This window comes from Ovis canadensis, chromosome 14, assembly GCF_042477335.2.
Source record: "Ovis canadensis isolate MfBH-ARS-UI-01 breed Bighorn chromosome 14, ARS-UI_OviCan_v2, whole genome shotgun sequence".
Taxonomy (NCBI): Eukaryota; Metazoa; Chordata; class Mammalia; order Artiodactyla; family Bovidae; genus Ovis; species Ovis canadensis.
In genome coordinates, this window is record NC_091258.1 from 67,180,087 (window position 1) to 67,193,572 (window position 13,486).

Here is a 13,486-nt window from a genome sequence, read left to right on the forward strand (position 1 = left end):
GGCTCTATGCAGCATCTCCCGCCCCAGGGACAGCGTGGGCACCTGCCCAACGACTCTGCCCCCAACAGGCATCCGCGCGTGACCCTGCCGCCTTGACCCCTTGGCTCCATGGTGCCTCCACACCCAACCCTGCTGGCTCCCAGTCACCCTGGGTGCCCTTCACCTCACCTCTGCCCAGGGTGACTCCAGGGCAGCCTGCAAGCTTCCCAAATTCCCCTCCAGCTGCTATGAGCACCCGTGGGCCCATCATTCCTCTGCTTCCCTCATCCTTCTACGAGCATCCATGGCCCCCGTGTTCCTCTGCTATCCCCAACCTTCTTCTGCTGAGCACACCTCACCATAGCCCACAGAGTCTGGGGCTTCCTTCCCCTGTTCTCCTGTCCCAAGCCACACGAACACCTGGGGAGTCCACCAACAAGGTGACTGGCTGGAACCTCTACCTGCCGCAGCTCCCCCGAAGCCAAGCCTTCCTCCCGCTTCACATCCCTCTCCCATTTGCTTTTCACTTAGGCCTCGGACAGGCAGTGTCGCACCAGAGCAGAGCCACTCCCAGCCCGCCTCCACCCGTTACCCCAGACACTGCCCCGCTTCACTTCCAGCAACGACCGATGCCAACCTGAGCGGCACGCTTACTGACGTGTTTCCTGTCTGCTTCTCTAAACTGAAACGAAGTCCAGGCCTGCTCTGCCCCCAGGCCTGGAAGCAAGCCTGGCCCCCTGGATGCCTCCCATCCTCCTGAAGGCTACACACCGTCTCCTATGAAGCAGCACTGTCATCCAAGCACCCTGACAGCTGGACCTTCAGGTTGTTAACAACACGTGTTCTCATTTTAGCCAAGAAAGGAAGGAAAGGAGGAAGGAAGATGGTCAGTGTGGGGATAGAACGAGCACAGTCGCAAGGAAGCTCCAAGCCAAGAACAACCCAGAAGCAGGCCACTGGCGGAGAGCACCTCAGCCATAAAGTTCACACCATTCGGCATCCACCCCCTAACTTCCCACATTCCCAGTCCACACACACCCAGCAAACTTACAAGAAACTAAGTGAGTTATAGTGATGCTAACACCCCGCCCAGACTCAACAGGGTGGTGAATCCTACATCACTGAAAAGGTTCAGCCACTTATGGAACAGAGATGGAGCTGGATTTATGTTTTCAAAGACTAAGACCAAGGAAGGAAACCCCAATCTTCCTGATTACATTCCACTGTGCAGGCCCCAGCCAGCCCTCACCCTGAGCCCCGCATACCTGCGTCCCCAATGAGCCCCGGCTCCATCTCCATGCCCTCCTGCTGCTGGTAGAAGTTCTCATAGAAGTTCTGGGCTGGTGGGATGGGGGGCATCATTCCAGAGTGCGGGGAGTCTCCGGGACCGTAGGGCATCATGGGAGGGCCGCCGGGGCCCATGGGTGGGCCAGGGTTCATGCCGGGGCCCATCGGCATATCTGGGTGCATGTCGGGGTGCATGTCGGGGTGCATATCTGGGTGCATGTCGGGGTGCATGTCAGGATGCATCGGGCCCCCCATCGGCCCTGGGGGTCCCATGTTGGGCCCAGGGCCCATTGGCCCAGGGGGTCCTCCGGGTCCAGGGAACCTGGAAGGAGACAATGGTGCCTGTGAGAGGGGCTGCAGAGGATGGGGGGAGCTGCAGCCTGAGGAGGGCTCCGAACAGGCTCTGAAGGCTCCAAAGATGCCACATGCTGGCCAGCGGGGAACTCACCTCACGCCCAGCTTCTCAGCCAGCTGCCCTGTGGGCCGCACCACGATCTCAAACAAGGAGGGGATCTTCTTATTGTACATGTCCTGCTGCTGCTGCAGCTGCTGCGGGGACAGCGGCTCGTGCGTTGGCAGGGGCATCTGAGGGGGTCCGGGGGGCGGAGGCGGGGGCGGGGGTGGGGGCGGGGGGCCGCCCTGCATGGGCCGGCCATTCGGAGATGTGGGGGCCGGTGGGCCGGGCGGGCGGGGTGGGGTGGGCAGGAGGCCCACGCCCGGGGGTGGCTTGGGCAGGGGGTTGATGCCCTGCTTCTTCAGCTCCTCCACCTCCTTCTCATCCTCGGCGCCCGCCTCCGCATCGTCCGCCAGCATCTGCGGGCGAGAAGGACAAAGCCGTGCGAGTCACGACAGGGAGGGGCAGGTGGTAATGCAGCCCTCCAGGGCTGAGACCTGAATTCTCCAAGCAACGTGCTTCAGCCCCCGAGACCCTTACAGCGTAATGCCACCGACCACGAAAGCTCTCGGGAACATAAGTCATCGCCCCCGTACCACCTATGGATCCACTCCCAGTGACCAGCTGACAGGGCAGCTCTTCTTATTCTGCCGCAAAATATATGCAACATACCACGCACTCTTTCACCATTTCCAGGTAGACAATTCAGACATCAAGTACATTCTCAAGTGTTGTACAATCGCCACAATTATCTAATTCTGTCACCTCAGAAAAAACGCCACGCCCGTCAAGCGGCCACTCCCCCTCACATGCCACGCCCATCAAGAGGCCACGCCCACATAAGACGCCATGTTGTCAAGAGGCCACTCACCTCTCTCCCCTTAGAAGATGCCAGGCCAACCAAGCGGCCACTACCCCAGAAGACGCCACGCCTGTCAAGCGGCCACTCCCCACTCCCTTCTCAGAAGATGCCACGCCCATCAAGAGGCCACTCCCCCATGAAGTCATCGCTCCCATCAAGGGCCCACGCCCCACTTTCCCTCCCCCAGCCCCTGGCAACCACCCACCTCCTGTCTGTCTACGGATTTGCCTGTTCTGGACATTTCCTATAGACAAAGCCCTATAATATGTGGCCTTTTGTGGCTGGCTTCTTCCACTGAGCATCGTGAAGTTTTCCAGGTTCACCCACGGTGCAGCTGTGTTATCTATTTTACAGCTAATAGCTCATGGTTCTGTTTGGATTTTAAGTGCCTCACCGCACTTGCAATCAAACCGCCAGCACTTATGAGGACCCGCAGGGCCTGATAGCAGGGCTGGTATCTGCGGAGGGCTTCGCAGTGCGCGGACTCCTCCAGCCTAAGCACCCAACCCTGTGTTTCAGTCCCGCCGACAGCTAAGCATTCCTCCCCGCAACCAGGCCCTCACTGGACCAGGCCTCTGTCTGGGCATTCATTTTCCCCTCCATGTATGGCTCCATGCCCCCCAATTGCTGAGGTCTCTTATTAAAAGGTCAGTTCAGAGTGACAGGCCTGGTCTCCTGTATTCACTATGGGAACACCATCAGCTCCCTCCAAAGCATTACCCAAGCTTTGTTTAGATTTTACATTTAGTTGTATCTCTTTATTCCTGGCCCGATGATTACCAATTCCACAAAGGCAAGACCCCCAGGCTCCACCTAAGGCCTATTACAGGGCAGAGGGACAGTTTCAAAAGTCTGGATTCAAGTGGAACATCCCACGGATTGAGATCCTGTACAGAAGTTGACACCGCGGATCTGCCTGCGTCTCTTGGAAGGCCAACGTGCAAATGGGGCCTCCAGCCTGGGCCCCAGCATCTCTGAAGGACCCAGCCCCAGCCTCCTCCCCACTCAGGCAGGGCCGCCTGTGGTTGCAGAGCCATTGGGCCCTGCACTGCTAGATCCTCACAGGGGCAACTGAGTGCCCTCAGGTGTGGGCAAAACCTATCAAGGTTACACTTCATTAAACAGGTACAAACTTGATGAGAGCTTCCTCCCCACCCGGGGAGGGGTACCACTGCCAGCCACTGAATGTGCCATACTCCCTTCACCCCCAAGACTGGGGTCACACGTCTCCTCACCACTCAGCACAGAACACCAGCACTCAGCAGGAACTCTGCTGGGGACCGAGGCCATGGAGATTTTTTCAGTGCTGCCCCTGGCCTGGACCGCGGTACTCAGCACTCAGGCCACACCGTGGACTCAACGACTAAATGAACCGCAGTGCTGGCCCCCAGGACAGCTTCCTGAAGGTACGGCTGATCCCCAGCATGATGGGCCCCCTTTCCCATGCTCACCTCCTGGGGCCACGTTCCTTTAGCTTCCCCACTGCGCTCTGCAGCTGGGGCTTCTGTGCCCACCCTGTGCTGGGGAGGGAGTCTTACCTCGCTGTGGCTCCCATTACAGGACTTCCCCCCCTCACCCCTCGTGCAGACCCCACAACACCCTGCTGGACTCCAGCTAGGGACACAGCCAGCCGCTTGCGCTCACCCCTGTCCCCACCACCCGCCCTGGGTCCCGAGTGCTGCTGAGGGCAGGCGCTGAACCACATCAGAGGCCCGGACACTGACACATAAGAGATGCTGTCCCTCCCCATGAAACCCTGAACCCAAACCATCCAGGCTGTCCCTCGGTACATCTAGTCCTACAGACTCCCGGGCCTCTGTGCAACAAACAGGCCCTCACACCAGACCACCAGGCCCTGCCTGGGCACCACAACCCAACCCCACCCCCAGAACGGATTCTGAATGATCCTCGGGTTCCCAAAGTTCAGAGGTGTGCTGTCAGCGGAAAAGGACTGCCACACCGGCAGACACACAGACGTGTGGGGCAAGCTTCATCAGGCCAAATAAGCTCGTGTCTGTCTGTTAAAAATTCTAAGCGTCTGCCCCAAACTAGAAACAAATCAAACGTTCAACTGGTGACTAGATAACACAGTGTCTCACATCATCCACAGAGTGGGGTGGTACTCAGGAACTAATAGTGATGAACAGTAGTGATGAAGCACCAATACTTGCAACAACATGGATGAGAAGCCAGATTCAAAATCATACACACAGTTAGAAGCTACATCCCATATCATCTATTCATATGACTTCCTTGGAAAGCCAAAACTATGGGGACAGAAAACGGATCAGCAGTTACCAGGGGCTAGAAATAGGAGAGGTGCTGACTACAAAAGGGTGAGTCTTGAGGGTGAAAGTGACTTTTCTCTAGCTAGATTGTGAGGTGGTTACATGACTCTCTGTATCTGTCAAAACTCAAAGAGTTGTTTTTTTTTTTTAACTGGATACAAACTGCTGCTGCTGCTTAAGTCGCTTGAGTCGTGTCCAACTCTGTGCGACCCCATAGACGGTAGCCCACCAGGCTCCCGTCCCTGGGATTCTCCAGGCAAGAACACTGGAGTGGGTTGCCATTTCCTTCTCCAATGCAAAAGTGAAGTCGCTCAGTCGTGCCCGACTCTTAGCGACCCCATGGACTGCAGCCCACTAGGCTCCTCCGTCCATGGGATTTTCCAGGCAAGAGTAAACTATACCTTGACAAACCTGACTGTGAAAGTGTATGTATAAATCAATAACTGAAAGATTTAATAGTAAAGAACTGTAGTGTGTCCCACTTACTTTCAAGCGGCTCAAGAACAAAGGAGAGCAACTAATAAATGGGGCAAAATATGCTAATCAAGGGATCTCAGATGGAAGAATTCTTGCCGCTCACTCTCACAGAGCCATCACCAACAGCCCCAGGCATCATGTCTCAAACCTGGAGTGGACAGCTGGACGCTGATGTATCTGGACAGACAGAAATGTCCCTGAGATCTAAGAAAACAAGGCTGCAGAAAAGGGAGGGAGAGAGAACACAGAGGAGAGCGAGGTGAAGGCCCCATCCTCAGTGGCACCACAGCCGGGCCCCAAGGGTGGCCCAGGAGCCTCAGGTCCCACCCCTGGGGGCCAGGCTGCAACTCTGTCCAGGCGAGGAGACGGCTGGCCTCCTGCCTTTATCGGGGTTATTACTCTGGGCCCGTTGTGAAGGTTGAAGTTTTACTTTCTGACCACCCAAATTCGATTCTGGAATGGTTTTTCCAGGTTCAACACTCGTTTTTTTAAAAAATATTTATCTGTTTTGGCTGCACTGGGTGGTCACTGCTGCATGGGGCTTTCTCTAGTTGTGGTGAGTGGGGACTACTCTCCAGTTGTGGTGTCAACACTCACTTTCAACCTACTGAGACCTGACTTGAGATAGGGCATGATACCGATGCTCTCAGAATGTTTATGGCCAGAAATGGAAATGTGCCACCATGATTTGCTCTGGTTTTTCATTAGAGTGTCTTGAGCCGTGCTGTCCAATATGGTGGTCACTGGTCACGTGTGGCTACCAGGTGCTTGAAATGGGGCTATAAGTAGAAAACAAGCACCAGATTCCTTAGACTTGGTATATATTAAAAAAAAATACAAAATATCACGATTTTTTTTCATATATTTATTCCTTGCTGAAATGGTACTCTGGACATGAATATACTGGATTAAATGAAATACATTAGTAACATTAATCTCATCTGTTACTTCTTACTTTTTTCTAACATGGCTACTAGAGAAATTTGCAGGTAGCTCTGCTGTGTTCTTCTTGGGCAGCACTGGTCTAGAGCGCAAACTCTAAACCTCCAGGAGGGGGCAGCCCTCAGTCAGAGATGACTCAGCTCTTCAAATGAGAAATGAAGCCACATTACTTTTTCCACTCCTTACCCTGAGAATGACTCACAGGTTCTAGACAGCTACCAGTTACAAAACCCTATTCCTAGGCTCACAGGCCAAAAGGAATGCCGGAGATGAGGACTTTCTCCCTGATGCTCTCCCAGGGACGAGTGGACGTCCTCTTGCTCTGCCTGTTCAGGGCTTCCCCTCAACCCCTCAGGGAGCCCCGGGCCCCATCTAAACAGTGAAGCCACCACTGGGTGGATTCTTGGAAGCTGGCTAAGGCACTGATTCTTCCCATTATCAAAAAATAGCCCCAAACCTTCTGGGAACCAGACAGAAGGTGGGAAAGCCTTCACCTGGGAGAACACATTCTCTCACACCCAATCACCCTACTCACACCCATTCACCCAATGACGAAGTGAAGTGAAAGTCCATTCTACTCTTTGCAACCTACGGTCCATGGGATTCTCCAGGCCAGAATACTGGAGTGGGTAGCTGTTTCCTTCTCCAGGGGATCTTCCCAACCCAGGGATGGAACCCAGGTCTCCCACATGGCAGGCAGATTCTTTCCCAGCTGAGCCACCAGGGAAGCACCCCCCGCCCCATGACAGATGTTAGGAAACCAAGAACAGGGACCGGGGCCCCAAAGTCCTCAGTCTGATTCCCCAGGGAGAACAAAGGACATGAGAATGAGTTTCAGACGTCCTCTGGCTGGTAAGGAAGCCCTGATACCTCAGTGGAGGGGGCCCCCACCCTCAGAACTCCCAACGCCCTGTACCTTTTCTACTACATAAAAGACTTGGAAAAAAACATTTGACTTTTCCATCAAAACAGAAGCCATCCGAAGCCTCACTTCCTCTCCATGCTCCCTGGGCTCTCAGAAGGCCAGCTAGGAAATCACGAGGTGTGTTTGGAGACACACCAGGCCAAATTCCTTTCAGGGAGCCGCTCTCCAGTGAACACCGCCCCAGGCAGAGAGAAAACACACATGTGACCGTCCCCATCCTCCCTACAGAGCATATGGTCCCTACTCCCTCCTGAACTCGACCCAGCTCCAGGTCAACGCAGCTGGCATCTTGGTCCCGCACGGAGGCCAAGCCCCTGGCCGTCCCAGTCCCTGTCAGCCCGGGCATTACCTTGTCCAAGAGCTCTCGGGTCTCCTCGGTCAGGGGGTCGTGAGAGAACATGCAGTCATCACCGTTGATACAGTTTCCAGTCGTGTGGTACAGCTTACACGGGAAATCACGTACACCGCAAGTTAAGGCGAATGCCTCACCTCATGAAACTCACCCCAGGAGAGAAACCAAGCCCCTCTGTTTCAGAGAGGAGGAAACTGAAGCCCAGAGAGGTACAGTGACTGGTTCAGCTGTGCACAGCAGGTTGGCAACTGAGCCAAGAAGAGATGCCTGTCTGGAGTGCAGCCTGCTCCACCACACAGGCCTTGAGGCCCTGTCCTCAGATCCTCACTCAACAGGAAGAGGGTAAAAGTTCAATGATCTGCCCACGGATACTCAGCCATTTGGAAAAGTCTCAGAAAGACAGCGGGCAATGGCACGGTCTCGAGAATATACTTGATCCTTGAATGACATGGGGGTTGGGGCACTAACCCTCTGCCCAGTCAAATACAGGAGTATAATTTATAATCTGTCCTCCACACCCTCGGTTTTCCATCTGTACCAAGAATACGGAGGATAGATTATATATAAATTATACTCAGATTTTTGTGTCTTAAGATACAACCAACTGCAGATCCTGCAGTACTGTGGTATTTACTACCAAAAACAACCCACATGAGTGGACCTGCAGAGTTCAAACCCACGCCGCTCAGGGGTCAACTGTGTATGTATGGGGAACACATAACATGCGTGCCTCAGTTTACTCATCTGCAGAATGGCAAGAGCAGACCTGTCGCAGGGCAAAGGTGACGGCTGAAAGAGATGGAGACGGGCAGAGGGCTCTCGGCACCTCCTCGGTGCACAAATGGAGTGCGGTGAAGGCCAGCTGTTAACACCAGTAAGGAGAAAAGGTCTACACCCTCCATGCGCTCGAAGGTGGGCACCAAAGGATATCATGCATGTAGGGGCAGTTCTCGGCTCGGGCACAAAACCCAGTGATGTAAAACTTGCACAGTTCTCGCTTCTTTGGTAGCTCGATGTCGTGGCTAAAATTACAGTGGTCTCCCTGGAAGAGAACCAGTCAAAGGTAAGCTGTTCACCAAGGAAGTACTACTCTGTCACTGGGGAAGCACAGAGGGACCGATGACAAAAATGAACAGTCCCCTCCACACAGCCCCTGGCATTTATTCTGACCCATAATGCAGTTTCCCACCAGCCTGAAACTTCTGCCAAAGCCTGTGCCCCTTTCTCCTGCCCGTGCCCCCTCCCCCTTGTCCTCAGCTACCCCACCCCCGCCACTCTGCTGCCTCCACTGCTTCTAACCCCTCCTCCTGCCTCCCCCCCTCTTACCCACGTACTGCTTTCTGCATAACAGCCAGTGTTCAGTTTCACTCTTCCTTCTTCCTAACAGAACCCCAAGCTGGGGTTAAAATTACTTTATTTCCCAGCTTCCTATGCAGTTCTGCCCAATGAGATGTACATAAAGTCCCAGGGAAGACAATGCTGCCAAGGCATTTTTTTCCCCAACAATTCCTTCCCAGTTTTCTTCCTCTCAGCCCTAGATGTGACGGCACAGCAACCACTAAGCAACCATGAGGACGAAAGCCACATGCTTGAAGATGCCAGCAGAAGAACTAGGAAGGAACCTGGGTCTCCCATGGTGTTATTCATCACTGTACCTGCCCTGTAGTGCCCACTCCCAGACTCTGATCTTTTTATTTTTTGGTCATTTGACATGGCACATAGGATCTCAGTTCCCCAACCAGGCATCGAACCCGTGCCTGCTGCAGTGGAAGCACCGAGTCCTGTTAGGATTGGACAGCCCGGGAATTCCCACACTCTGTTCTGAGAGACAAACGTCTATGGGTTTCAGCCAGTGGAACTGAGCTTTCGGCTATTTGCAAACTGTACAATCCAAACAACAATATCCAGGTGAACAGAAGAAAGAAACTTGAATACCTGGGCCCTCTTTCTCTTCCTAATAGCTATTTATTTTTGTTTGTATGTATTTCAAGTTTCTAAAATGGCATGAATTGTAACTCTGAACAAGGAAAACTATGTATGCACGGGTGATGTGCCAACCTTTGCTTGAAACATAGTAACATTTTTCCCTGACACAGATACATAGGTACAGTATTCCCTGGGAACATGTTGGCCAATATCTGCCCACTGACTGAATCTGAATCTGTGGCTGAACTAACACTGGATTGTACTTGTTTCCTTCAGGACCCTGAGCTCACTGGCATGTCTCTTGGCATAACACTCTGCTGTGAAGGTCGAGGCGGGCCTGATCCCTTCCCACTCCCACCTCTTCGGCCTTGATGACTCCCTCTCCAACATTAAAGTTCACTAACTCGACCAGGCTACGTCACACCTTTGCATTAGCGACAGGTCCAACAGAACATCTGAGGCTCCGTGGATTGGGTGAAAATTTTGGCTAAAAAATCCCCCCAACCAAAATAACACAGGTATGTCACCAATCTCGTCCTGGCTCTTCAATCATTTCCAGGCCCCTGATGCATTTTTCAACCACTCCAAGCCCACCCAAACACTGCCCCAGAGAGTGTGGCCTCCAGAAAGAAAGGAGACCGCGAGGCCCGTGTGTCCCGGCTCCAGGCACCCTGGCCCCGGGACTGCCCTTACCCACGTGCACCGCCCCTCCACGAAGTATTTGCAGATGACTTTGCCTTTCTTGTCGGACTGCTGGTGGGGCTTGTCGTGGTCACTCCTCCGGTAGCTCCCGCCACCATCCTGTTGGGAACACAGAGTGGGAACGGAAAGGAGAATTAAAAGGAAGGGCGGGGAGGGTCTGTGCAGGCCAGGTGGAGTGGACCGTGAGGGTGAGAGGGGCTGACTGGCAGGGTTGACGGGGCACCGACCAGCCAGTTCCATCCGGGGCCCAGGTGGGTGGCTTAGAGCCCCACTGCTCGGAGCTGAGAACACGCATGCCACACACCAGCAGGAACGCATCCGCTCTGAGGCGGCGCCTTCCTGGAGAACTCAGAGAGCAGATGACTGCAGGTGCTACAAAGATGTGGCTTTAAAAACAGAGGGTCTCCCCTGAAGAACATCACCCAGGAGAGCTGATTAGTGCTGAGAGGCTCCCCGCTGGAACGGCTGATGGGAGCAAGGGGATGGGATCAGCCTCAGAAGACAACTCATTTAAAGAAAAAAATTTTCGAGGAGGAGCCTTGAGTAAGAGCATCACGAGGGGACGGAGGACCGACTTACGCCCATGTCGTCGTCGTAGAAGTCTTCGTCGTCGTTCATCCCGCCCTTGTTCATCCCACCTCGGCTGCCTCCTCGACCGCGTCCCCGGCCCATCCCTTTCCCTCGACCTCGGGAACCCCGGCCTCGGCCTCGACTTAACCCTGCAGAAGAGAGAGATGGCGTCCATCCGCAGCCTCTGCCCAGGACCTGAGCCCCGCAGCTGCCAGGGGAGCCCCCGCCCTCCCCGCCGCCTTGCCCTCGGAGCGCCGGCCCACCTCGCCCTCGGCCGTCCTTGGACCGGCGGTACTGGCTCAGCTCCTTGGAGTAGTCGTCGTAGTCCTCATCTCCCATCGGCTCCTCACTCTCCCCATACTGGAGCCCCAGGAGGAGGAAAGCAGGCGCGTGTCATTTGGGGAACAGTGAACCACGTCCTGAACTATACACGCAGCCTCTTTCCGCCTTTTTGTACGCTTGGGACACCACCAGACAGAGGTGGCCAGTGAGTGGCCCAGGACTCCTGCCTGCGCCCCTCTTCACCCGCCCCAGCCTGGGCAGTGTCTGGGTCCTGGTCCTTTCCCTGAGCTCTGTACGCTCAGGGCTCCCAGCCCCTGTCACTCCCAGCTCCCAGGGGACAGCGGTGCAGCTGGAACAAGCAGCGTGGCCAGGCTTCAGGCAGGGACAGAACACGAGTGTGGCAGCTCTCCTGTGTGTGTGTAGGGGGTGAGTAAACAGACGACTACAAAGGCTTCAAAAGCACCCTGGGGAACCCTTTCTTCAGGGATGAGGAACGGAGGCGCCAAGAGAAAGGAGCAGCTGAAGATGTTCGACAGCTCAGCCCTGGGAACTTTTTCAATTCTGAATCTCAGGAAGGTTCTCTCTATTCAAACAACAAAGGAACATTCGTAAACCTGCCATCTGATGCCTTCTTCCCAGCAGCCTCAGGGACCACCTCCAACAGAGCCTATGCCCACCAGCCACGCTCCCCCTGCCCCCGAGCTGGAGAAAGCCTTACGTCCATCTCCTCCTCGTAGAAGTCCTCTTCGTCCTCCGGGTGGTCTCCTCCCACGGAGCCTCTGCCTCTGCCTCGGCTGCCCCTGCCCATGCCTCGGCCTCGAGACCCTCCACGGCTGCCTCGGCCCCGGTAGCCCCTGCCTCGGCCCCGGCTGCCTGCATGGTGATGAGACAGTGAGCAAGGGAGAAGTCAACCCCCAGCCGCCAGAGGTCAATCACCTCCTCCTCCAAGAAGCCTTCCCAGATGCTCTGGGCTGACACAGTCCCTGGGCCTCTGGACAGGGCTGGCTCAGCACCATGGACACACAGCTGCTGCATGCTCCCCACAAGACCCTGACTGCTGCACTTTCCCACACGAGGGCACCAGGCACATGGGCCACCCAGCACCCAACACGGGGCTGACCAAACTAAGAGGCTTTGACACCAGAAGACCTACTGCCCTCTCCTGCATGAAGTGATTTTCAATAAATGTTTGCGGTTTTAAATGAAAGAAAAAAAGAAAATGCTGTGTGTATAAAGTGCACAGTGGATTTCAAAGACTTAGTTAAAAGAGATCGAGAGGTAATATATATTTATTTAAAAATCACATCTACTTTGATTACATGTTGAAATAAGATTTAGAATGTGTAAGCATCATAAAATGTGTTGTTAAAATTATTTCATGTTTTCTTTTGTTTTCAACGTGACCACTAGAAAATTTGTAATTAGACAGTGGCTTGCATTGTATTTCTGTTGGACAGGACAGTTCAGCGTCTCCCCAAAGAGCGGGGCCTATCTACAAAGAAGTGCAAGAAAGACTGCTGAATGACCAGCCACTGAAACAAGCAGCGCTAAGAACTGCTGAGCTGGAAAATTCTGGAAGCCCTCTGGGGCTGGGAAATATGACTGGCAGATGGTTCTGAGAGGTCAGGCTGGGTCTCTGGTGCGCGGCCCTGCCCCATCCTCCTAATTGCCACAGGTTCAAGGTTCAAAGGTGTGGCAGTCCCGTGGGCTGCAGTCACACCTTGTCAGGTGACGGAGGCAGGCATCAGCCGTCAGTGACCCTCCCAAGCTGTGTGAAAAGTTGTCTATCTCTTCAGAACTGACCAGGAAATGAGTTTAAAGTACAACGCTTCAGAGGATTCCCCAGGGGTCCAGTAGTTGGTTAGCACTCAGCACTTTCACTGCCAGGCCTGAGTTCGATCCCTGGGAGGGGAGGCCCCCCTTCAAAAGCAACCTGAGCCACAAGAGCCCTCTCCTTGCCTTGACTACATGTTGAAATAAGATTTAGAATGTGTAAGCATCATAAAATGTGTTGTTAAAATTATTTCATGTTTTCTTTTGTTTTTAATGTGACCACTAGAAAATGCCGGCCTGGCTCCCTCCCAGCCGCAGCCTCAGCACAGACCCTCTACTCTGGTGGCGGAGCCCCGGTCTCTGGTGCTCGCAGGCAGTGCCCCGCCCAGCCCCCGCCGTGCTCATCTCAGCACTGAACGACAGTCCCCCCTCTGGTCCTGGACCTGAGGCTGTGCGGCGCGGGGCCCAGTCCAGCAGGCCAGGGGAGCGGCAGGCCTCACCTCGGCCCCGGCTGCTGCCCTCCTTGGCGCGCCGGTACTGGTTGAGCTCTTTGGTGAAGTCGTCGTAGTCGTCCTTGCCCATGTCCTCCTCCTCCTCCCCCTCGTACTCCCCGTACTGCTCGTTCTCATAGTCGTCGTACATGCCGTAGCCTTTGCTGTCCATCTTGGAGTAGGACTTCTTGGGCAGGGGCGTGGTGTGGGACGGAGGGTACTGCTGGTGGGACTGA

The 13,486-nt window shown here is 54.6% G+C and overlaps 1 protein-coding gene across 6 annotated transcripts in view; it reads right to left on the bottom strand.

The window, feature by feature from the left end:
• ZC3H4 (zinc finger CCCH-type containing 4) overlaps positions 1–13,486 on the bottom strand; it is a 38,830-nt gene that overhangs the window by 6,763 nt on the left and 18,581 nt on the right. For all 6 annotated transcript variants that reach the window (XM_069549281.1, XM_069549280.1, XM_069549284.1 and 3 more), the window contains 9 exons: positions 13,260–13,482; positions 11,705–11,859; positions 10,968–11,064; positions 10,714–10,853; positions 10,126–10,233; positions 8,437–8,548; positions 7,504–7,613; positions 1,715–2,079; positions 1,245–1,588 (listed from right to left, as the gene is read on the bottom strand). In XM_069549281.1, coding sequence (XP_069405382.1) covers positions 1,245–1,588; positions 1,715–2,079; positions 7,504–7,613; positions 8,437–8,548; positions 10,126–10,233; positions 10,714–10,853; positions 10,968–11,064; positions 11,705–11,859; positions 13,260–13,482 — 1,654 coding nt within the window. The remainder of the gene's footprint in view (positions 1–1,244; positions 1,589–1,714; positions 2,080–7,503; positions 7,614–8,436; positions 8,549–10,125; positions 10,234–10,713; positions 10,854–10,967; positions 11,065–11,704; positions 11,860–13,259; positions 13,483–13,486) is intronic.